Source organism: Nicotiana sylvestris, chromosome 11, assembly GCF_000393655.2.
Source record: "Nicotiana sylvestris chromosome 11, ASM39365v2, whole genome shotgun sequence".
Taxonomy (NCBI): Eukaryota; Viridiplantae; Streptophyta; class Magnoliopsida; order Solanales; family Solanaceae; genus Nicotiana; species Nicotiana sylvestris.
In genome coordinates, this window is record NC_091067.1 from 143,412,459 (window position 1) to 143,436,062 (window position 23,604).

At 38.5% G+C, this 23,604-nt stretch overlaps 1 protein-coding gene and 1 long non-coding RNA gene across 3 annotated transcripts in view; one reads left to right on the forward strand and one right to left on the reverse strand.

The window, feature by feature from the left end:
- Positions 1-725: 725 nt before the first annotated feature.
- The window catches only part of LOC104246271 (DNA-directed RNA polymerase III subunit 1), a 40,635-nt gene continuing 17,756 nt past the window's right edge, over positions 726-23,604 (reverse strand). For both annotated transcript variants that reach the window (XM_070162431.1, XM_070162432.1), the window contains 16 exons: positions 21,663-21,858; positions 21,272-21,365; positions 11,436-11,670; positions 10,040-10,231; positions 8,397-8,495; positions 7,851-8,054; positions 7,489-7,767; positions 6,971-7,118; positions 6,713-6,864; positions 4,408-4,563; positions 4,216-4,329; positions 4,021-4,118; positions 2,468-2,672; positions 2,167-2,369; positions 1,303-1,456; positions 726-945 (listed from right to left, as the gene is read on the reverse strand). In XM_070162431.1, coding sequence (XP_070018532.1) covers positions 1,408-1,456; positions 2,167-2,369; positions 2,468-2,672; positions 4,021-4,118; positions 4,216-4,329; positions 4,408-4,563; positions 6,713-6,864; positions 6,971-7,118; positions 7,489-7,767; positions 7,851-8,054; positions 8,397-8,495; positions 10,040-10,231; positions 11,436-11,670; positions 21,272-21,365; positions 21,663-21,858 — 2,424 coding nt within the window. In that variant the 3' untranslated portion in view covers positions 726-945; positions 1,303-1,407. The remainder of the gene's footprint in view (positions 946-1,302; positions 1,457-2,166; positions 2,370-2,467; positions 2,673-4,020; positions 4,119-4,215; positions 4,330-4,407; positions 4,564-6,712; positions 6,865-6,970; positions 7,119-7,488; positions 7,768-7,850; positions 8,055-8,396; positions 8,496-10,039; positions 10,232-11,435; positions 11,671-21,271; positions 21,366-21,662; positions 21,859-23,604) is intronic.
- On the forward strand, positions 10,238-11,478 carry LOC104246270 (uncharacterized). The gene is made up of 4 exons (XR_715919.2): positions 10,238-10,565; positions 10,653-10,815; positions 10,905-10,969; positions 11,310-11,478. It is a non-coding gene; the product is annotated as an uncharacterized lncRNA (long non-coding RNA).

Here is a 23,604-nt window from a genome sequence, read left to right on the forward strand (position 1 = left end):
GATATTTGTATCCAGAAACTGAAGATGTGAAATATCTTGGTCATTTGCCTTATCTTTTTAAACAGTGGCCAACTATTTTTTACAGTCCAAGAAAGGGAAAAAACATCGCCCGACAATTGGTTCAGCCAAAAAGGTAGCGACTACCATTTTACACACAACACACACACACTCTAATAGCAATGTTGTAGAAAAAAATGTAATGTTATGGAACGCCAAAAGAATCAATTTACATCACCTTAACATTGTAAAAAGAAGGAACCTTTTGCGGACCATAAAACATCTATTAAAGTGACAGGTACATCATTGACCTCTTCACACATGTGAAAAGTCTTGCCCCAGATTTAAAGTCCAGAAATGGTGAACTCCAGAAACAAAAAGTGCAATTCCCTTTCTCACAAGTTACTTTTCTATCTTGACTCTAAATAAACATAAACTAGGAAATTTATGCCAAAAGCATAAATTCCTCTTCCGAAAATTATAATTCAAATTTCCTAATTTGCTTCTATTGCTTCACAGACTGTACACTACTCCTATTCCTCTAACAAATGGTTGGATAGCTAAACATTCTGCAATTCCCTGAGGGAAGATTCCCAATATGAGTTACCAATATGCCAAGACTTTGTGCAAATGCATCATAAGAAATACTAACAAAATCTGCATCAGCAACCATGGAGTAACATAAGGATGTGCTACCACAGGCTGGAGGAGGGACTCCCGAAATTACGTTTTGCCTTAAATAAAGATGAAAACAATGTCACCCGTAAACATGATTACCAACAGGGGCCAAAGTAACTTTCTACGTTATAAGGTTGGTGAAACCAATCTTCCAGGTGTTGGTAAGACTGCCTCCTTCGACGATTTCTTTTAAAATTCACCTGATGTTGCATGGTCAATGCTAGAATCTGCATATCACGCCACACGAAGAAAACATTGCAAGTCGTCTACCTGTACAATCAGTGCCAAAGAAGATAAAAGGTAAGATGGTTAAATCAAGAAAAGTAGCACCAAATTAATATCCAATAACATCTGACAATGCTCCAGCTTTTCCAATTCCTTCCTCCCCCAAACCCGAGAGTGGGTGCCCCATGATACATAGAAGGAAAAACAGTAAGCAGAAGGAAAAAGAGGAGAAATCTGAAAATACTATCCATTAAAGCATTTTGAAGAATAGTTCACAGATTAGGAACTATAAAAACAAATTTTGATGCACAATATGCAATGGAAGAAGAAAACAAGCAGCTGCATCGAAATATCAAGCCACAAAAAGAGTGCATATTCTCCTCATATTAAATTCATCTTTACCTCTGCCATTATCCTTCGAAGAGAATTCAGCAGCGCCTCCCAAATGCCATTGAGGCATTGACAAAATATTAACTTTGCAAAACCAGACAAATGCATTTAGAAGTCCTAGGATAACATAGGTTCTGATTGATAATTCAGCTCAACCTGCTGAACACTGGCATAGACAAAGGAAAGACAAAACACAGGGAAACAAGGGATTAGTTAACTTGGACTGTACGAAGAACATCAAACTATAAAAACATTCACAAGAATGACAAGAGAAGAGGGCAGGAATAAAGGATAAACTATGATAAGTGGAGGGATCAAAATAACCAAGTTATTCTGGAATTATCCTACCAAAGCAGACGTTTGGATTTCATTGGATTTTAGAGATTCACGATAGAAAAGACACTTTAATATGCAGCTAGAATTTAGGAGCTACTACAATAACTCCAGGTAATTGGAACAAGATAGAAAATCTTGTTTAGGACCCCCTACCCTATAAATAAGGCTTTGTTTATTTTGTTTCAGAAACTTGCACAAAAAAATGATTTAACCCTATGATAGAAATCTCTGTGGTTTATCTTATTCTTCTCTTGTTCGCCCACTTCTCTTTAATTTTCTCCCATTTATCCCATCTCCCTTCTCGTCCTGCATCAGTCGGAAGCAAAGACAGGCCAACACTAGATTATTATATGAAAAGAAACCATTCCTTAGAATATTACTTCTCTGATCTAGCAATAAGACCTTAAAGGTTGTGTAAACTAATCAATTTTCTCCCTTTGGAGCTTCTGATGATTAGCTTATTCAAATAATTACGACATACATAAAAGATATGTTAAGGTTCAAGATTAAAATTTTCATGCTAAAATATCAAACACATACCATTGCCGAAGTTTAAACATCCCAGTGCCTATCTGCATTGGTATGCCCATGATGATGCATTCGCTAACTCCTTCTATCTTATCATCCCTTCCATTTACAGATGCACTAAACAGGTGGTCAGTTGTCTTCTCAAATGAGGCTAACATCAGTACGCTATCTTTCATTTTCTGAACGCCATGTCTGGTTATTCCCAGAACTTCACCCTATGATAGAAAAAAAAAAGTGTCCATTAAACTTGTTAATCGGACATTAAAGGAATCCAACATGTTTTTGGATGAGGAAAAATTTCCAGGAGAACTACCTTATATGTCATCAGATCTGCTAGAAGCATCATGTGCCGCAAGTCTATTGTCATTCCATGACTTGACATGGTATAGTTAATCTCATCAATTATAGAGATCCTTGCTGCTTCAATGCCTAGTCTTTGTTGCACCTCCATTATATGATTACTCTTTGTATTACGCCCATCAACTCCGTCAATGCCCATTACGGCTAGGAGACCGGTACTGCAGAAAGGAAAGAGCAAATCAGGTATCGTGTGGAAGGACTTCTATTTTATTGCAAGAACTAACTGGATCATGGAGTCCCAGAAAAGAAAACCAAAAGCCCAAGCTGCTGAAAATTGAACCAAAACAGTAAGGTAGGACTGTTATTCTCTTGTACACTTCTTCACAAGATCGTCGAAACTATATTAGACAATATTATTTTGAAATAAAATTTGATTAGATGAGTTGCTAGCCTTCCAGTTAACCTCTCAATCAAACAAACAAATACAGATTTTCTGCACATACTTTATAATCCTTTCAAATCTTTTTAAATGATCTAACTGCAACAAACCAGCCCCAGAACAGCTCCAAATCATGATCTCGTGATTAAAATTGTTCCATTAATTACTTTTTTCCAATTGAAAAGATAAATTTCAAAGTAATTTCTTATTTGATTTTTAAAAATGTAACAGACCTAAACTTACATAGATAAATAAATATTTTACAGTGTTCCTTCTTTCTAACAACTTAAACTTTTAGATGAGGTAGGTGAGACGCTTCAATATGGTATCAGAGCCTCCAGAATCTTGGTAGAACAGTAATTTTCATGTAACAGCCGACAGCCTTACACTGCCTGCATAGACATAAAATGCAGCCCGCAGTTACAGTTTTTTGTCTTCTTTCATATATTTGAGATCATAATTGCATTTAATTTTTAAATTAGTTTGCTGTACTGTTATGATATTGAGATTATGTCTAAATCATTAATTGCAAACATAGCATGCGTATGCAAGTCCCAAAGAAAAAAATAACAGACAAATTTGTAACAACTTTACTGGATTTTAATGTATATTTGTAGCCATTGACTAGTTAAATACACTATTTTTGCTAATGAATATACTTTTAAAATTAAGATTTACCAATTTATTTTGATAGATACAATTAGATGAATATCTAATGTTAGAGCTATAAATAATTGAAGATAATCAATTTGGTAAGGGGGCCATTATTAGTCCGAGACTACCCTGGTCTGTTCAAAAGGAGGTTATAAAGACTAAGATTGACCCAAGTTCTAATCTACTTCACTTTAAGCAATTGTTTGAGAAGGAGGTTTCAAATTCTCTAGATTGGTGCAACGTTTTCGATAACCTAACTAGCCCTCCTCTTAGGTTATTCTTTAATTTAACAAAAAAGAATAAGGTATGTGAAAGCGAAATAACTTTTGGAATCTCTCTTCCGAAAAGAGAAATAAGTTCTGAGATCTTGAATACATCTAGTTATCAGAATATTGTAGTGAATAACAGGCTTGCCACACCAAACAGAGCACAACCAAATGATGTAGAATGCGGAAGCCGTACATAAAACTTACCCTTCAACAAGCAACTCATATGTTTCTCCTTTGGCATCACTCTTACGATCTCTTTCTTGTTCTTTGTTCACCACAGCCCTTTGAACCGTAGTAATACCCTGATATCCCGACAAGATTTACAAGTTGAAGTGAACAGAGTAGTTCGGACAAAAACTCACAGATTTAGTTTGATTTAAGTGTTGATAATTGTCATACCTTCACAACAACAGCAGGAAGCTTATTTTTCAACCGGTGAAGTTCAAAATGCAGTTTATCTTTATTAGCCTGAGGAAAAACTTCCAGCTTCCTGGGGTTCAAAACTTTTACTTGCTGCAGAAAATAGGAATTTTACCCAATAAGATATAATTAATAGATAAGCAGCCGAACCAGAAACACAACCTTTCTCACCTGTTCTTTCAATTTTATTTTTGGGGTCTGCAAAATCGATTGCTTGACAGTATAAGCATCAATACACAGTTGTGAAACCTGAATTGTCTCCATATCTAGCGTAATAGCAATTGATGCTAATCGAGACGCCATCACAATCTTTACACTCTTAGCCACCTGCACAGGAAATAAATGTTCAACTCACAAAGTACTTAGTTCAATGTCATTATGAGAGCTTCACAAATTAATCAAGGAGGTTTGAGTGGAAGAAGAAATGGCAGGGATCAAAATATATTGCTCTAAACAGGGCAAGGAATATTTTTAACATTATGCATAATATTTTACAGATTTTAAGTAGCTTTTCATGTACTTCATATTTTCCAGAACAAGTAAATGCTACATAAGTTATGTAGAAAGTTGAAAATATTGCATGAGTTATACCAAAGTTAAAACTTGAGTTCTTACCGGCGTTGCTTTCAGTATATTTTCAATTGAGAAGCCCAGTGTACTGGAATGTAAGGCTATTATAGGAGTCATTTGATAAAAGCTTCTGAGAAAGAAGCAGTGTAGCAATCCAACTAGGGCTCGGTAGTGTTATTATCGATGATTTAGTTGAAGATGCAAACTATGAAGTTAAAAAAAAAAAAAAAAAACAACCATCTCTAGCAGCATTCTTGCACAGTAAGCAGTTCAAGTAACTAAGCAGCTATTATATCATGAAAAAAATTGCTTAATACCTAAATTGACATCTCACTTGTCCTGGTCTGCAAAGACGGCCCCCGACTCCCCTTTTCCCATTTAAAGACCTATACTTGGTAAAAACACATATTTTAAACACCTTCGACCATTGACCATGTTCATGAGGCATCGGTTTCGATGATGTGGCTTAAAAGCATGGGTGGAAAGCAAATATGAAGAAAATCATCCCTGTTATCTTTCTTTCTACTTTCTTTTTCTTTGATCACCACTCTCCAAACACTACTATGCTTTCTGCTGCCATCAAAATTTAATATTTTTCTGTAGAATTGGCCTAAAAACCAAAGGTCAAAATAATCAAATTACCAAATTCCTCATGATCTTCAATATCCCCAACTCCAAATCCCATTCTTTGAGTTCTATCCATACCACTCTTACCCAACTTGAATTTTGAAGCCAACAAGAGCAGACCGGACCTTTAAGAGTTGTAGGAGGTTAGATTCGTGATTGAAAAACAAGGATCCTGCCGGTCAACAAAGAAAGCAAAATGGCTAGGAGGGCAGTGGTGGGCGTGCACAAGGAGCACTGTAGACGGGTGGAGGTGAAGAGTATACAAGAGAGGAAGTGGTGGAGGCCTAAGTTGCTTGGACTCTTCACTTTCGGTGCCGCACCCGTGTTGACACGACATGGGTGTGGGTGTAGGATCCGTATCAGATTTGGTCAACTGATTTTGGGTACTTTGACCAAAATCGACGGAGAAATTCGGGACAGATACAATGATTTTTTAAATCAAAATAAATGCCAAGATGAATTTGAAGAAAATGGAATACCTTGTACATAAAAATTTCTATATCGGTCCTTTTCCTTTTATCTCCTCAGATTCTCCTCTTGATCAATATTTTTCTCCTTCTCGGAATACCTTGTAAGTTTTTCACATAATGTCTCATAATTTAGAAATATTTATATAACTCTATTTTTAGATATTTGAATTATTTTTAGCCGAATCCCTACACCCACAACCGTACCTAGATCCGTACCCCCGAATCTTAAAATTTAGATCATGAAAGATCCAACCTCTAGATCCGCACCCATATCGGACACCCGCACCCGAGCCCAAGCAACTTAGGTGGAGGCAATATGCTCGGTGGTGGCAGTGGTGGTAAGGCAATGAGGGTGGAGGTGAGTAAGAGGTGAAGGCCTGGTGCTGTTGGGATACCCACTTGAGGGCGCTGGCAGTGATAAATGGTGGAGGAGAAGAGGACGCAGAGAAGGTGCAAAGGAGATAAGGTCGTCAAGGGAGTGGTGGTTGGAGTTGGCGAATAAAGAGGCAGTCAAGGGGAAGGAAAGGAATGGCTTCCAGATGAATGTGTTGCCAATTATAGTATGCCTTGACGTGTCATTCTTTTGTCTGTGATGTGTCAAAAAGTTATACGATGTGTATAACACATAAGAGTGATTGAGAGATACGTGCTATTTCTATTTTCAGAAGCGTTTGAAATGTGTTTTTACCAAGTACAGGTGTTTAAACGAAAAAAATGGAACTTAGGGGCCAGCTTTGCAGAACGGAATAAGTTGAGGTGTCAACTGAGGCATTAAGTCTAAAAAGATTTAGCAAATACAATTAACTTACCTGTCCCAAAAGAGTTTTCTCAATGCGGGCTTTAATCATCCTTGCTGCAGTTAAATTAGCAGCAGACAGAAGTTTTGCAGTAATAATAGGAGTATTGATCTTTTTTGCTGCATTTATAATTTCTTTTATTCGAGGGACTCCAAGTGTAACGTCTACCAAAGAGTTAAAGAAACAGGATAATATGATAAAAACCCATCTAGACTATCCAAAAAAACCAACTTGAAGATGCAAAATTAAGCTCCAAATAAACAAGGATACTCATGCTTGCAACTCCAGCAAAGTGAAAGGTTTTCAATGTCATCTGTGTCCCAGGTTCCCCAATACTCTGAGCTCCAATTGCACCAATAGCAGTTCCCGATTCTAGTCTTTTCAGGTGATAGCGAGAGATGCACATGTTGAGGAACACCTACAAAGAAGCAAGGAAAAATAAAAACCCACACATCACACAGTGCTATTAGTAACTTTATTGCTTGGAGAAATTACAGATACTCTCTCTTTTTAAAATAGAAAAGATTTATCTCTTTGTTTCTCCTTTCTGTCTTTTCCTAAATTCCCCATTGAAAGTATTCACTCAATGAAGTACAGCTCGTAGGTCTTGTAACCTATATGATACCCAACCGTTCCTAGAATACTGGACACAGATTCATGTCAATTTTTACATGCTATATCTTTATTTTTAAGTCCTACCACAGGGGATATTATAGAATTATTCCTTGATTCCAATTTAAATGATTTTGGCTAGCAGAACAGTTAATATAGGATAACACTCTATTTACCTGTAGTTGCTTCTTTGTAATACCAGATATGTTTAATGCAACGTTTTCAAGATATTCACGGTCACCCCCTGCATACTGCTCTTCACCCAATAAGAGGGCTTCCCGTAATCTCTTCAAGGTTTCAGCTAAATTTTTAATCAGAAAATCTGATAATGAAGCCCGGAATGCCTCTGAGCACCCCCCTTCAGGACTCATATCATGATACGAGAGCCTTTCATTGACTATCTCGCAGATTTCCGAGTAAGACAAACCCTTCTCACCTCTAGGAGGACACGTTGCCTGTAAATAGAAATTATTATCAAAATTTTCTAACCTTCGCCATAAAACTGTTGAGAATTCTATTAAAAAATTGAAGCTCATACCTTAACTTTCATAAATAATCTGCTAAAGTTCAGAGGACGGCCTTTTTTCTCTTCCATCTGTGAAGGATCCATGCCATCATCACCATACATGAACTGAATTATACTTGCGCTGGCATTTCGTACAGTGTTGTCATAATAAACAGCAAGGTCCTCTAAAGCTTTCATAAGTCGACGAGACATGTATCCGGTGTCAGCAGTTTTAACCTGTGACGATCGAAATGGATGAACATCCAACACTGGCAAAACTTTAGCCTTGACACTTAAAGGAAGACACCAGCAAGAATCTGTTGGATCCGGACACATCCTATGTTACATGCACTCTCATATCTGATACAGGTGTGTTAAGCATCCGATACGAGTTTTTGCAATCTTTTTGTTAATTTTTAGTGCATTTCAAAAAATCTACAAGTATCCGCACTTATATCACATCCGTTCCATACAAGTATGTCAAGGCAGACAAATGAAGAATTCAGGTAAACAAATCTAATGTCCGAATGAGAAATAAATAGTAACGCCATCAAATAAGTCGAAAGAGGAAATCCATACTGCTGTATCAACAAGGCCTTCTCTTCCTCCCATTGTGTGAAAAAAGAACTCAGTTGCTGACAAACCGTCAAAAAAGGAATGAGCTACAAACCCTTTAGCCTGAACCAAAAACATAACTGTAATCAGCATCCACGGGCGTACATACAAGCAATTTGTACAGTTGAGTGCATAAGTAACAACAATAATTACTTTAAGCATCTCTTCCTTAAAATAACATAACTGCAATTGATGAATCTGAATAAACCATTTTAAAAGCAGTTGACACAACCATAAAAGCACCTTCCTACTCACTGACATGCAGCATAAAGTATTTGTCCTTCTCTCAACCCAGTCATACCAAGCTTCTGAGCAATCAATGTTCTCCATGATGTCATATAATTTATTCCCATCTCTCCGTCATTATATCTCAATTTTTAACCAATCACTTAAAAAGTGATTGAATAAAACAAAGAAAGATCAAAATCTGAAAAGGAATGTCTTACCAGGAAACTACAAAGAAATTGGATAGTCTTCCATTTGACACCTATAAATAGGTGTGTCCTATAATCATCAAATCGTCAAAACCATCGAAGTATCTGCTTCTCTCTCTTATTTTTATATCATTAATACTTAACCTAAGCGAAGTAAACCGTCCCCTCCCTTTCCCATTCCTGGAACCAAAGATAGTGCACCACATGACCACTTAGACCTACATATAATGGCTTATCAAAGGAATAATTCTGGGATCTCACAGTAGAAACAGCCGTGAGGCCCGTGACATGGAGAGCCCATTTACTCCTGCTGCAGAACATGGTAAATGTGCCTAGTCCCTAGGATACGTCTTCCCACGGCCCCACCAAAGAAATGTTTCTCTTCCCACAACAGATGGCAGCCAGCAAAAAATGTGTTCCTTTGTCAAATTCAGAATCATCCTTATGCTCAAAAGCACCACATTTATCCGCTCTTATTAGGTTTCCAGTTCATTACCATTTCTTCAGCCAACTCAAAGTAACTAGAATATACGAGAGGCAATTGAGCTGAGGTGAACTTCCATTGGTAGAAGAGATAGACCAATAGCTAACGAGTGGGCAGGTGTGAACTTCCATTGGTAGAATAGACAGACACAACAGTCACTAGCACTATCTGCTAAATGCATATCTCACCCAAGGCATCCGGTCAATCATTTAATAGTACAAGTACAGTCACGTACGTGAATGAGAAACAATTGTAACGTGTAGTCCGCTTAAATAACTATATATGACACTGTGTTACTGAAAACACGTCACATAAAGAATTAGATACGGAATCATGATAACTGTATGGCAGCAACAGACAACAACAACATACCCAGCGTGATCCCATAAGTGGGGTCTGGGGAGGGTGGGTGTACTCAGATCTTATTTCTACCTTGTGTAAGGTAGAGAGGTTGTTTTTGATAGACCCTCGGCAGCAACAAACTGATGCAGCTTAATAAATTTAATTGAAAAGATTGAACGGGAAAAAAAAAAAAAAAAAGTGAACACAGTAGGAGGATGTTCTCAGGGATCCCACCTACTACTAGCATAGAGGCGTACAAGAAAAGACCTTGAGCTCTTGTCGGAAGAGCGATGACTAAAGATCCAGAGAATAACAAATAAACTGATAATGTAACATGAAGTACTCACAGCTGGAAACTTTGATTTGGTAGGAAAATGAGGAAGACTTCGATCTATGAATCCATCAGGAGCACGACGACCGCCAACGGACTGCTGACCAACACATGCAATCATCTGGCTTATGTTAATTGGGGATCCTTTTGAACCACACTGTGACATGATCAGAGGACTATTCCTCCAATGTAGTGCTTTCATACAAATCTGTAAAAAAATTCATATTCAGGAAAATTTGCTCCATCATCCCGTATCAAAATGTGACATTATGAGTTAACAACTAAACATCACAACAGCTATATCTCTGGGAGAAAGCTACAAGAGGAAACAAAGAGACTGCAAAGAAGCATGCCTCCTAACTCTAAATATTATTTGATGCAGGCCTTGGATGCAAATGATCACTCAATTTCTTTTTTTCATAGATTGGATTTGGTAGGACCTTAAAGCGACGATTTGCTTTAAGGAAGAAAATTCTCATTACAAGTTGGCACTATCACTGACTGGGCTCTCTTCTTTGATGCAAGGAGACATTGTTTTCCAGGTGAAGAACATGAATATAATGTATAAATCCACATATAGTTGGCCACAATTTGATTAAATCATAAAATGGTTTGTGCAATTTGGCAAGGGTTTTTCTAATGGACAAAGTTTTGATAGAAGACCGGGGAAGAGGCGCCAAAAAGAACTATGGAAACATAAGGTCTTAGGACAGTAGATTTTGCAGGGGGGCTGGTTTTTGAGGATTATGTCTAAATTAGGCTCCTGGATTGTGAAGGCTTTGATGCACACAGGTTTTCCTATACTTTACATGGGTAGGGAGTAGGCAAAACTCTTTAATTGACGAATTGAACTTTAACATCATCCGTTATGGTTTATTCAGATTGACTTATGGTGTTCCATTCGAGCTGCTGTTTACATGATGAGCACTTCAGTCAGCAGCCAAATGTAACTCTTTGCCTTCTATACTTACTATTTTACTCTCACAAGTTTAGCACTTCACTCGGTCTTGAAGTTTTAAATGTTTGTATATTGTGGCTAAGGAAGGGGAGCCTTGGAACAACGGTAAAGTTGTCTCCGAGTGACCTATAGGTCACAGGTTCGAGTCGTGAAATTAGCCACTTATGTTTGCATCTCGGTAGGCTGCCTATATTACCACCCCTCGGGGTGCGGCCCTTTCCTGGACCCTGCGTGAACGAAAGACGTTTTGTGCATCAGGATGCCCTTTTTTTTAAAATACTGTGGCTAAGCTCTCCTTGTCCATGCTTTCCCTCCTTTTATCTGTCAGGGAAGCTAGGAAGAGATTAAAGACATGAAGGTTCTAGCAGTAAACCTGTTATGACAGATAAAACCCCTACAAGTGACGACTGTTAGTTGGAAAAAGGCAGCACATGAAAAGATAAGTTGTTCTTACTTTTCCTATGTCGTCACGAACTTTATTCAACGCCATAGTTACTTCAGCCTCCAGAGTCTGGGCAGCATCACAGCCTGGTTGCACGGCAAGCTTTCCTTCATTAAATTGTTGAATACGATCTTCACATTTCTTGTAATTTTGATAAATCTCTTCTTGTTTTTGCTTAACTAAGTTTTCCCCAGGTGTGACATCATCAATCCCTATAGAAAATCCATGATTACCAATCCACCGAGCACTAGCAAGACACAAACAGAGATAAGGTCAGTGTTTGTAATAAAGAAAAGCGCAACAAGACGATAAGGTCCATGGTGCTGAAGCGAAAAGGTTGATGTAAAAATGCATGCTTCTTTGAAATGGGCGCACAATTTGCTGAAAATTCAAAAACACCAAAAGAGTATGAACTTAGTGCTACAATAGTAAACTTGCAATCGAGGGTTTCAATGTTCAAGCAGCATCAGAGCTTATCGCTGAGAATCTCCAACCGGTGAAAATGCTGTCACATAGACATTTATGATTAAGAAGAAACTGGCGAAGAAGCAGAGGCAAAACAGGCCCATTCCTTACTGGATCCGTATAAGGACTGACAACACTATCAGGTACCATGCTAAGCGAGGCACTGGCGTAGAACCAAGCTAGGGTTTTAAGGTGGAACACCCGTGCTTTATTTATGATTTTAATGGAAAAAAAAAACTTGTCGGATTATGTCGTTTCATTTTATAGGAGCTTATGCTGTGATGAAACATGATGTGTTTTAATTTCAATGAAGTCTATATATTGAATGAAAAAAAAAATCAACTTGCAACAGAGTAACTAATTTCAGCATCAATATCGGTGAAAGAGACTTTTCAAGCTTAAATAGCCAAGAATTCACAAAAAGAAAATTTCCCACTCACCTGCTATAACCAAATGGCAACCGCAAAGAAGTTTCAATTTTATGTAGAACCAGCACCACCCTTGTAAAGGTGCTGATAAAAATTTTAACAAAATTGGGTAAAAACTGGAAACCATCACATAGTCCAGTGGTGGCCCCAACTCTGGGAACTATCTGTAGCATTTTTGGTGTGTGCTACATGATGTCTTTATCAGGTAAAGAGTTATTTTGCTGGGAAGGAAGAAAGATCAGGATAGAACTAAGGGTAAAAGAAAACAAGGGGGATCCAAAAGAACAGCTTGTATTGATTGGACATTAAGGAATGAAAGGAATAAGAGATGTTTTAAAAGGAAGGCTATGCCTTGCTTACCTTATAACTGATATGTCCTAGCGTGCGAGCCCTCTGGTGCAGTATATGATGAATAAAGAGTGATACATTTCATAGACTCCTTACACAAGAAAGCAGCTTTTGTAAGATAGATCTGTTTTTAATGACCAGCATTATCTTTTTTGATAACCAATGACCAGCATTATCAGAGTGCTTGGCTTTTGGGTTATCAATGAAAACTTATGCTTAGGTTAAAAAAAATAAACTTGGAAATGTCAGCATTCAAAATCTAGTATCATCTGTTTCCTTGGTAGAGAGGGATAATATAGTTGAACGTGGACTTGATCAGAAAAAAAATATGGTTGACGCATTGATAACAAAGAAAAACGATATCAGGTTGATAAGGGATCTAAATACTGAATCTACATGTCATCAATGAATAGCTACGCTCCAGAAACGCCTCAAGGCAACAAAAGCCAAAGATGACAAAATGCGGATAAGAAGAAATCAGGGACAAGAGTTGGAAGCGAAGGAAGGAAATGGAAAAAGCACTGAAAGAGCAAACTATAATTAAGAAAAATGGAAAGGAAGGGCAATCAGAGGAAAACTCTGAAAAGGAAGGAACCGAGGGACAAGCAATGTTGAGAGGTTCTCTAAAAGATCCTTGTGAAAATCTTTATTTCCAGTCACAAATCAATTGATGAGCCTTAACATTTACGTGCAAAACATATAAACAGAATTCTAGTTAGTTAATATATCAAGAATAAAGATCAACGTCTGCCAGAGCCATCACCTTTTTTCTGATAAGGTAATGTTTTATTAACGAAGGTACCAAGATGGTACAATTACACCAGACCAAAAACTTCCATAATAATTTTCAACAACAAATCAACTATCTCCTCTAAGAAATCTATATATTGTTCTAGATTTTTCATAAAACTCCTTTTGCACCCAAAAAAACAAATTCAAAAGACATCTATTTTTAATCCAGGATACATGTCGTCTTATCCCTTAAAAGCAAATCCTGTTTCTCTCCAACCATATTGTCCATAAGACACAAAGGGGGATTGTTCTCCACACTGCCTGCTGAATTCTTGCCAGTTTTTGATGTTGCCATGTCTTCAGCAGACTTTTACATTTTGTGGCATACCCATTTAATACCATACAAATCAAGGAATAGCTCCCAACCCTGTCTTGCCACTTAATGAATGAGGAGATGATTGACTGTTTCTAATTCTTCTTCACACATATAGCATCTATTAATTAAAATAGTTCCTCTCTTCTGGATATTATCCTGAGTTAAACAAGCTTCCTTTGCTGCCACCCACCCAAAACATGCTATAACAGGAGCTTTTCATTTCCATATTGCTTTCCATGGCCAATCAGATTCATACCTCCCCTGTTGCTTCTGTAAAAGAGTATAACCTCTGCTAACTGTGAATTTCCCATCATTGCTTGCTGCCCAAATAATAGAATCTCTCCTATTGCTGTCCAAACTGACACTGTCCAGCAATTGCATTAACTGAGCGAATTCATCTACTTCCCAGTCATTAAGACCCCTCCTGAAAATCAACTGCCCAGTCATTACTCGAGTAAAAGTCTGCTACCTTCCCAGTCTTGTCAGTGGAGCATCGATATAAAACTGGAAATTTTGATTTGAGACTTCCATTCCCCATCCATACATCAGTCCAGAATTGGATATTATTACCACTCCCCAGCTCCAACTTTACAAACTGACTACATTCAATCCATAGACTACTGATAGTGCTCCAAACTCCCCTTTTAGGAGAGGATTGGACTGCGCCACGAGTCCAAAAATCCTTCTTGCCATATTTGACATCTATGAGTTGTTTCATAACCTATTGCTTTCATGATTATATCTCAAAAGCCACCTAAATAATAGGCTTTTGTTGTGCAGCCTTAAATTCCTTACACCCAAACCTTCTCCTTTTATTCCTTTCATCACTTCCTGCCACTTAACCAAGTGGAGCTTCCTTCTATCAGCATTACCTTCCCAAAGGAATTTATTTCGCATAGCACTCAATTTTTTTCTCCACTGTTGTTGGCATTCTAATTATTGACATCAAATAAGTAGGCATACCATCCAATACACTGTTAACCAGTGTAAGTCTTCCCCCAAATGACAAGTGCCGTTTCTTCCATGGAGCAAGTTTACTCCTACACCTGTCCAGAACTCCCTGCCACATTCTTCTGGTCATTCTTTTTAGCTCCTAAAGGCAGCCCTAAGTAAGCCGTAGGGAGCTGCTCCACCTTACAACCAATAATGTCTGCCAAATCACCAATGCAATGTTCTGCGTTAATACTGAAACATTACTCTTCGCCGAGTTCACTTTAAATACTGAGAGAGCTTCAAAAGCTAATAGAACTCCTCTAAGATGTAAAATTTGATCTATCGCAGTTTCACACAAAATCAAAGTATCATCTGCATAAAGTATGTGTGAGATTTCTCCCTCACTTCTTCTACACTTCAACCCTCTGATCCATCCCAAATTTTCTGCATTTTGAAGCAGGATGCTTAGAATCTCCATCATCAGCAAGAATAGATAAGGAGACAAAGGATCCCGCTGCCTTGGCCCCCTGTAAGACTTGAAGTAACCCTGAGGACATCCATTAATCAGGACTGAAAAGTTAACTGTGGATATACAATATTTTATCCACCCAATCCATCTTTCACCAAAGTCCATTTGCTTCATGAGATATAGTAAACATGCCAATTAACATGGTCATATGCCTTTTCCAAATCTAGCTTGCAAGCCACTCCTTTGATCTTTCTTTTGAATAGATACTCCAAGCATTCATTTGCCACCATAGCAGCATCAACAATTTGCCTGCCTTTTACAAAGGCATTCTGATTATCTGATACCAGTTTTCAGCCATCAGCTTTGCAATTATTTTGTAAAAACTACTAGAGTAAGACCTATATGAAATAATTGTGTCGAACCATGATGGTATTTCAGGATTCAATTGCAACAAGGTATTCCTCTTGAACAGAACAATTTTGGTGTTATATACAACTTTGATACAACCTAGCATCCGTGGACAGGCTTACTTGCGATAAAAAAGTGCTTGACTAACTTAATTCAAGAATATTTGAACGTAAAATGCTATATATTAACTTCTATGTGTTGACAGTATTAATCATAAAATTCAGAAAGATCAAATTTCTTTTAACATTGGATATAATAAAAAGTTTAAAGTTCAATTTGCAAGGCAAACAATCTTGTTACAGCTTTTCTGTTGGGGATTTTTCCCTTGGAGAATTTCTTAAGCTTCATTAAGTTAGCAATATTAATTCAGTTGCACTAAAGAACTACACTCTATTAATATTTCAAGCATTCAAAATGATACGAACAAACACAAGGAAGCTAGTTTATGACTAATATCAAGGAACGGAAAACCCTAAACTGAAATAATTGCCACTAATTTTTGTGTATAATGCATCTCTGCTGCACTCTTTAAGAGCTATCTTACTCTAATCCTTTATTTTCTTTGATGTTCCTTTGACCTTCTACACTTAAAGGCAAGTTCTACAGAGTGGTGGTTAGACCGACTATATTGTATGGGGCTGAGTGTTGGCCCGCCAAGAAGTCTCAAATCAAGAAGATGAACGTAGCTGAAATGAGAATGTTGAGATGGATGCATGGGCACCCCAAGAAAAGACAAGATTAGGAACGAAGTTGTTAAGTAGTTAGTCATGTATAGTATCCCACATCGGGAAGTAGATACCTATTATTATGTAATCATTGTATATAAATAGGGTTGTACAACACTTTAATTAAGTAATAATATTTTTCTCCCGTACTTTCTCACATGGTATCAGAGCAATTGTGAGAGTTTATCGCTGTGCATAAATTCCAGCGACTCCGGGAAGAGTAATCAGTCAACCGGAAGGCTTTTTCCGGCAAACACAGGGCTGTTGCAAGTAAAAGGCCACTATCCATCAGTATTGTGCAAAAAATAACACCACCAGGAAGTAGATCAGAGCTCGGCGACCAACCCGTGAAAAAATCTCCAGCAGAAAAGGACGCACGCGCCCTCACGCGCCGCCGGAAGAATTTCTCCGGCGAAGCTCCGACATCCACGCGCCGGCGCGTGAGGCAGTCTCCATCCCGAATTTGGGAAAACTCCTTCAGGGCAGTGTCTTCTCTTTGCAAATCCGAGCATACTCATCCAATTTAAATCAAATTCCGACCACTTTTATATATTTTTTGCGTGAACAGTGATTTCCAGAAAAATTCTGCTTTTTCGGCGCAGCATTATAATGGCATTCGTATCAGAAGCCTTTAACTCACAATCCGTTGGATCCAATTCATTGAATCCAATCCAAATGGTTTCTTTATCGGATTATATTGAGTTCCTTCATTACAAAACATGTAAACAGACATATTCACGGATAGCTTTTGTTGTTCAAACAGATAGTAGCGTGACTTGTGTCTCCCAACCTTCAACCTCTGAGTCTTGGGTCATTGTTTCAGATGTATCTGATCATATTTCTGCCAACAAATCTATTTTCACTACTATTTCATACCCTCAATCTCTTCCAACAGTCACAATGGCCAACGGATCTCAAACCATGGCAACTGGAATAGGTAAGCAAGTCCACTTCCTTCCTTACCTTTAGACTCAGTTCTTTATGTTCCCAATAGTCCTTTTAATCTCATAATCGTTAGTCGCTTAGCCAAATCACTTAAATGCATTGTTTTATTTCTTGATGACCTTACTTTTATACAGGAACGCAGTACGGGGCAGATCATTGGTACCTAGAGTGAAACAGATTGACTTTATTACCTTATCCTTGCAAAATCATATGGACTCACATCTTGTCTTCCTTCAATAACTTGTCTTGTTACCGATTCACCAGATTTATTACATAAACGGTTGGGACATACCAGTTTGTCAAAACTTCAGAAAATGGTACCTGGTTTATCTCACTTGTCCACTTTAGAGTGTGAGTCATGTCAGCTCGGTAAACATACCTGCTCCCATTTCCCTTGGCCTCTAGATAATCGAGTAGAGTCACCTTTGGCTTTAGTCCATTCAGATGTTTGGGGTCCTAGTCGGGTCAGTTCTACATTGGGATTCCGCTACTTTGTCAGTTTCATTGATGATTATTCCAGATGCACTTGGATATTTTTGATGATAAACCGGTCTAAGTTGTTCTCTATTTTCCAGATCTTCCACGCTGAAATTCAAAATCAATTTGGGGTTTCTATCTGCACATTTCGTAGTGATAATGCCCTAGAGTATTTGTCTTCCCATTTCAGCAGTCTATGAACTCTCATGGGATTATTCATCAAACATCGTCTCTGTACACATCTCAACAAAATGGGGTAGCTGAAAGAAAGAATAGACATTTTATTGAAACTACTCGTACCCTACTCATACAATCTCATGTTCCGTTGCATTTTTGGGAGGATGCAGTTCTTACATCTTGCTATCTTATTAATCGTATGTCATCTTCAGCTATCCAGAATCAAGTTCCATTCTCTGTCCTATTTCCCCATTTACCTTTATTCTCTCTTCCACCCTGTATCTTTGGAAGCACGTGTTTTGTTCATAACCTTACTCCAGGAAATAATAAGTTAGTTCCTCGTGCTCTTAAGTGCATATTTATGGGTTACTCGAGAACGCAAAAGAGGTAACGATGCTATTCTCCTGACCTCCAGCGGTACCTTATGTCCGCTGATGTTACCTTCTTTGAAACCCAATCATACTTCACTGGTCCAGGTAATCACTTAGATATTTCTGAGGTGCTACCAGTTTCATCTTTTGGAGATTCAGTCACTATCTTCCATTCATCTTCCTCTACAACTCCAGCTCCACCACCTACAGCTCCAGTTGCAGCTCCACCACCTACAGCTCCAGTTGCAGCTCCACCACCTACAGCTCCAGTTGCAGCTCCACCACCTACAGCTCCAGTTACAACTCCACCACCTATAGCTCCAGTTACAACTCCACCACCTATAGCTCCAGTTCCACCACCTAGTCCAATTCAACCTTCTGCAACTCCACCACTCTTGACTTATCATCGCCGTCCACGTCCAGCATCAGGAGGAATCTAGTGGTCTTGTATGCTAATTGCGCAGGTCACTATATATGGTTTGAAACAGTCCCCTCGAGCTTGGTTTGGTAAGTTCAGCACAGTTATTCAGGAGTTCGGCATGACTCGTAGTGAAGCTGATCACTCTGTGTTTTATCGGCATTCTGCTCCTAATCTTTGTATTTATCGGGTGGTTTATGTTGATAATATTGTTATTACTGGCAATGATCAAGATGGTATTACTAATATGAAGCAGCATTTCTTTCAGCACTTCCAGACTAAGGATCTGGGCAGATTGAAGTATTTTCTAGGTATTGAGGTCGCTCAGTCTAGCTCAGATATTGTTATTTCACAGCGGAAGCATGCCTTAGACATTCTTGAGGAGACTAGAATGATGGGTTGCAGACCTGTTGACACTCCTATGGATCCGAATGCTAAGCTTCTGCCTGGACAGGGGGAGCCTCTTAGAGATCCTACGAGATAGGAGGTTGGTTGGAAAACTGAATTACCTCACAGTGACTAGACCTGACATTTCTTTTCCGGTGAGGGTTGTAAGTCAATTTATGGATTCTCCCTGTGATAGTCACTGGGATGCAGCTGTTCACATTCTTCGGTATATAAAGTCAGCTCCAGGCAAAGGGTTACTGTACGAGGATCGAGGCCACGAGCAAATTGTTGGGTACACAGATGCTGATGGGTAGGATCACCTTCTGATAGACGTTCTATGCTTGGATATTGTGTTCTAGTAGGAGGTAATTTGGTCTCTTGGAAGAGCAAGAAACAGAATGTAGTTGCTCGATCTAACGCCGAAGCCGAATATCGGGTCATGGCTATGGCAACATGTGAGCTAGTTTGGGTCAAGCAGTTGTTCTAGGAGTTGAAGTTCGGAGAAATCAGCAAGATGGAACTGGTGTGTGATAATCAAGCTGCTCTTCATATTGCGTCAAATCCGGTGTTCCATGAGAGAACGAAACACATTGAGATCGACTATCACTTTGTTAGAGAAAAGATACTCTCAAGAGATATTATTACAAAGTTTGTAAAGTCGAATAATCAGCTAGCAGATATTTTCACTAAGTCTCTTACTGGTTCTCGTATTAGTTAAATCTGTAACAAGCTCGGTACATATGATTTATATGCACCGGCTTGAGGGGGAGTGTTAAGTAGTTAGTCATGTATAGTGTCCCACATCGGGAAGTAGATACCTATTACTATGTAATCACTGTATATAAATAGGGTTGTACAACACTTTAATTAAGTAGTAATATTTTTCTCTCGTGCTTTCTCACAGAAGTTATTATGGATAAGGTGGGAGTGGCCCCCCCGTGGAGGACAAGTTGCGAGAATCGAGACTGAGATGGTTTGGGCATGTGAAGAGGCAAGACATAGCTTCCCCAGTTACGAGGTGTGAGAGGTTGACCATGGCGGGTCTGAAGAAGGGTAGGGGTAGGCCTAAAAAGTATTGGGGTGAGGTGATTAGGCAAGACATGTCACTCAGTGGCGAAGCCACATGGTCATAAGGGTGGTGAATTGACCACCCTTCGTCGAAAAATTACACTATGTACATAGGTAAAATATTACATTTTAGAGGTATATAACACATATTGAACACCCTTTGTCGTGAATTTTTTTCACTTCCTTTAAATTTGAACACACTTGGGAAAATGCCTAGATTCGCCACTGATGTCACTGCTTCAGCTTACCGAGGACATGATCCTCGATAGGAAAGTGTGGAGGACGAGTATTAGGGTGGAAAGTTGAGAGTTAGTCGTGAGTCGCTCCTAAGCTTGCCTGTTTTACTGGTTCTATTGTTGTATTTTCTTATTCCTGTTTCCTATTCGTACATGTTGTGTTATTCGTTTCCATTACCATGCTATCTTGTTGTTACAATTGTTTGTTGCTTTAGTTTCACTGTTCCTTGAGCCGAGGTTGGTCTTCTGGAAACACTCTCTCTATCTTCGTAAGGTAGGGGTAAAGTCTGCGTACACACTACCCTCACCAAACCCCACTTGTGGGATTACACTGGGTTTGTTGTTGGTGGTGTTGTTGTGATGTTCCTTTGACCTCCTAGTGCTAACCTAGACGCACCAAATCCTTAACATACACAGTAAACTTGCTAAAATCAATCACAGCAAGAACCCTTATTAGACACAGGCGCGGATGTAGTGTATAATTTACGGGTTCAACTGCACCCATAATTTTCGACGCGGAGTAAAAATTTGCATGTAAAAATTCATTAAAATTGCAAAAATAGTAGATATGAACCCATAATTTTAAAAATATAATGGGTTCAATGTTAAAAACCTTAAAATTGACCCCATTGGATTTAAATCCTGGATCCGCCTCTAGTTAGACATTCGTATCCAACTACAAGTAAGAAGGACAAAAAGTGTGTTACATTTGATCTTACTCAGTGAAATTGAGATCCTCCAATCATTTATTTTCATCTAAAAGTCTAAATACCAACTACAAAGCTGAAGTATGAAGTACACTTCTCTAATGTCAGCATAAAAGATTAACTTCAGTTGACAGCAAAATGCAGAAGTAAATGGCTGATCTGAATCTAACTAGCGCACCTTAATTTTGCAAGCCGATTCATGCATGTTGCAGCAGCATGTGACTTGTAGTCCCTCAACAGAACAGAGTATAGACCATCCTTATTTCCATTTCCTGTTGTCATCTCACACAAATAACAACTACTGTCACTTCATTATTGATTACGGTCTTGAAATCCAAAAAAAGAACAGACCATAAGTTAAAAGGACAATACACGTGAGAACTCCTTCCAATGTAATCAATCAAAGGGTACGAGAAAAGATTAAGGCTGTGCTATAGCAACAATAGTGCATAAGCAGGTGGCGTTTTGCACATGTACCTCATGAGGGGAATCAACAAAATCAAATTATATGGCAAATAATATAAAAATTATGTCAGTTTCGATTGAATGGGCACTAAAGGTAAACTGACCTAATGTAGCCTTCCCGAGTTGCCCGCTGATCAGTTCACTATTACGGAAATAAACAAATCCATCACTTGGGCACATTGTTTCCCCTTTCCCGCTGTAACTCTTTTCTGTGACTGTTAGATTTACATAGACTCTCATCTTTGAATATGGACGCAGCAGCACGCCAAAGAGTTGTTTCCCAGTCCAAAGCTCAACCGGCTGTAAAAAGCCATCTCAGTCATTCGAACATCCAAAGACAAGACAAACAGTAAATTCTACTGGCTTCAGAACGTAAAAAAAGATGGAAACAAAACTCAACCAAACCATACCTACTAATAAAAAAAAAAGAAGGGTGTGCACTATGATTTTGGTTAGTGCTAATATGCATATTCCAATCCAAATCAAATATCTAGGAAGAATGATGATTTGTTGCTTCCGCCAAAAGCTTCAAAGATCAAAATTTTCAATCAAATGATATTTTTGAATTTTAGCAGTATTAACATAAAAGGTCAAATGTCACTAATAGTTTCCTTAATTAGGGCAACTACTCTCTTCGCTAACTCTATGTTGCCAAAGAATAAAATAAACTAAACGATATTAAGAAAATACGGAAAGAAATTGTTGAAACAACTGCCCCCAGCCATTCTCCAAAGCACCTCTCTCAAGGACCACATCCCCAATCCCCCCCCCCCTCCGATTTCCTTTTCTTCCTCTCAATTACACACTTATCTACTACTTGGGTTAACACAATCTCTCTGTGTGTGTGTGTGTGTGTGTGTGTGAGAGAGAGAGAGAGAGAGAGAGAGAGCACATTAGGGGGGGAAGTATGGCCATCTACGGACTATTCCACCCACAAATCCGACAAGCCCTCATGAGACACAGGTCAAAAACCTAATTCCAGAGTACTACTTTATGATGAACTACAAAGGCCTCGCATGCTTCTTTACTGACAGATGGAAAGAGGCACCGACGCATACTTGCAAAGCAAAAAAGTGGAGATCTGCTGATGGTGTGGGTAAGGAAGTCCCATAACCAGCAAATTCCTAAAAAGTTCTTGCCATAATGAGTCTACAAAAGCCTCACTGTTATATCTTTACTGAAAAATACAAAGAGGTAGCTAGTAACTACACATGCTTGCAAAAGCTAAAAGGTGTTAGTCTGCTTATGCTGGGTAAGGCAGCCCCAAGACCAACCAAAAAAAAGGAAACAAAAGTTCATTGCCAGCCCATCCGATTCTTTGCACACCCTTTCCACAACCACTACACTGCCTTCCCTTCACAGCAGATTGGGAGTGTCAATTTTTTTCAACCCCCTAGGAAACATATATTTTCCTCAGAAAACCATGTAAAGACCTGTTGATCACCAAGCCAGCATTCCAAAGTAAAGCCGTCCACGCTTCCAGGGAATAAAGTAGTCGCAGAAACTAAAAACATGGACAATAGATGAGAAATAAGGGAAGACAAGTTTTTTATGCATATATGCTTTTATAGACTTTAAACAATGCTTAAAACATTCTTCCACTGTAAGAGTATATACGCAAACAGTATTCTAACTGTAGAAGTGTGTGACCAGATGCAAAATCAAGAAGGTCAAGAATCCAAGAAATTCAAGAAGCCAAGAATCCATTCAAGATTAGGATTTCTTTTCCTTGAAGATTAAGATTTCTTATTTCTTGTTTCGTAGTAATTTAATTCTTGTTTCGGTAGGATTATATTTATAGTCTAGTCAAACTAGGATTGTTAGTTAATATCCCATCCTTACTAGAATACCCCATGTTATCAAAGGCGAAAAGCGCAAAAAAGCTCTAAGGTCCGTTGGAGTTTTTAATCGCAAAGCGCAAATAAAGTGTGGGCTTTAATGAAAAAGGCGCAACCGGAGAAAAAGTAAAAATATGTATATGTAGTCCAAGCTTAATAATTATACGCATAAATAACAAATATATGGACAAAAAAATTGCAAAAAATT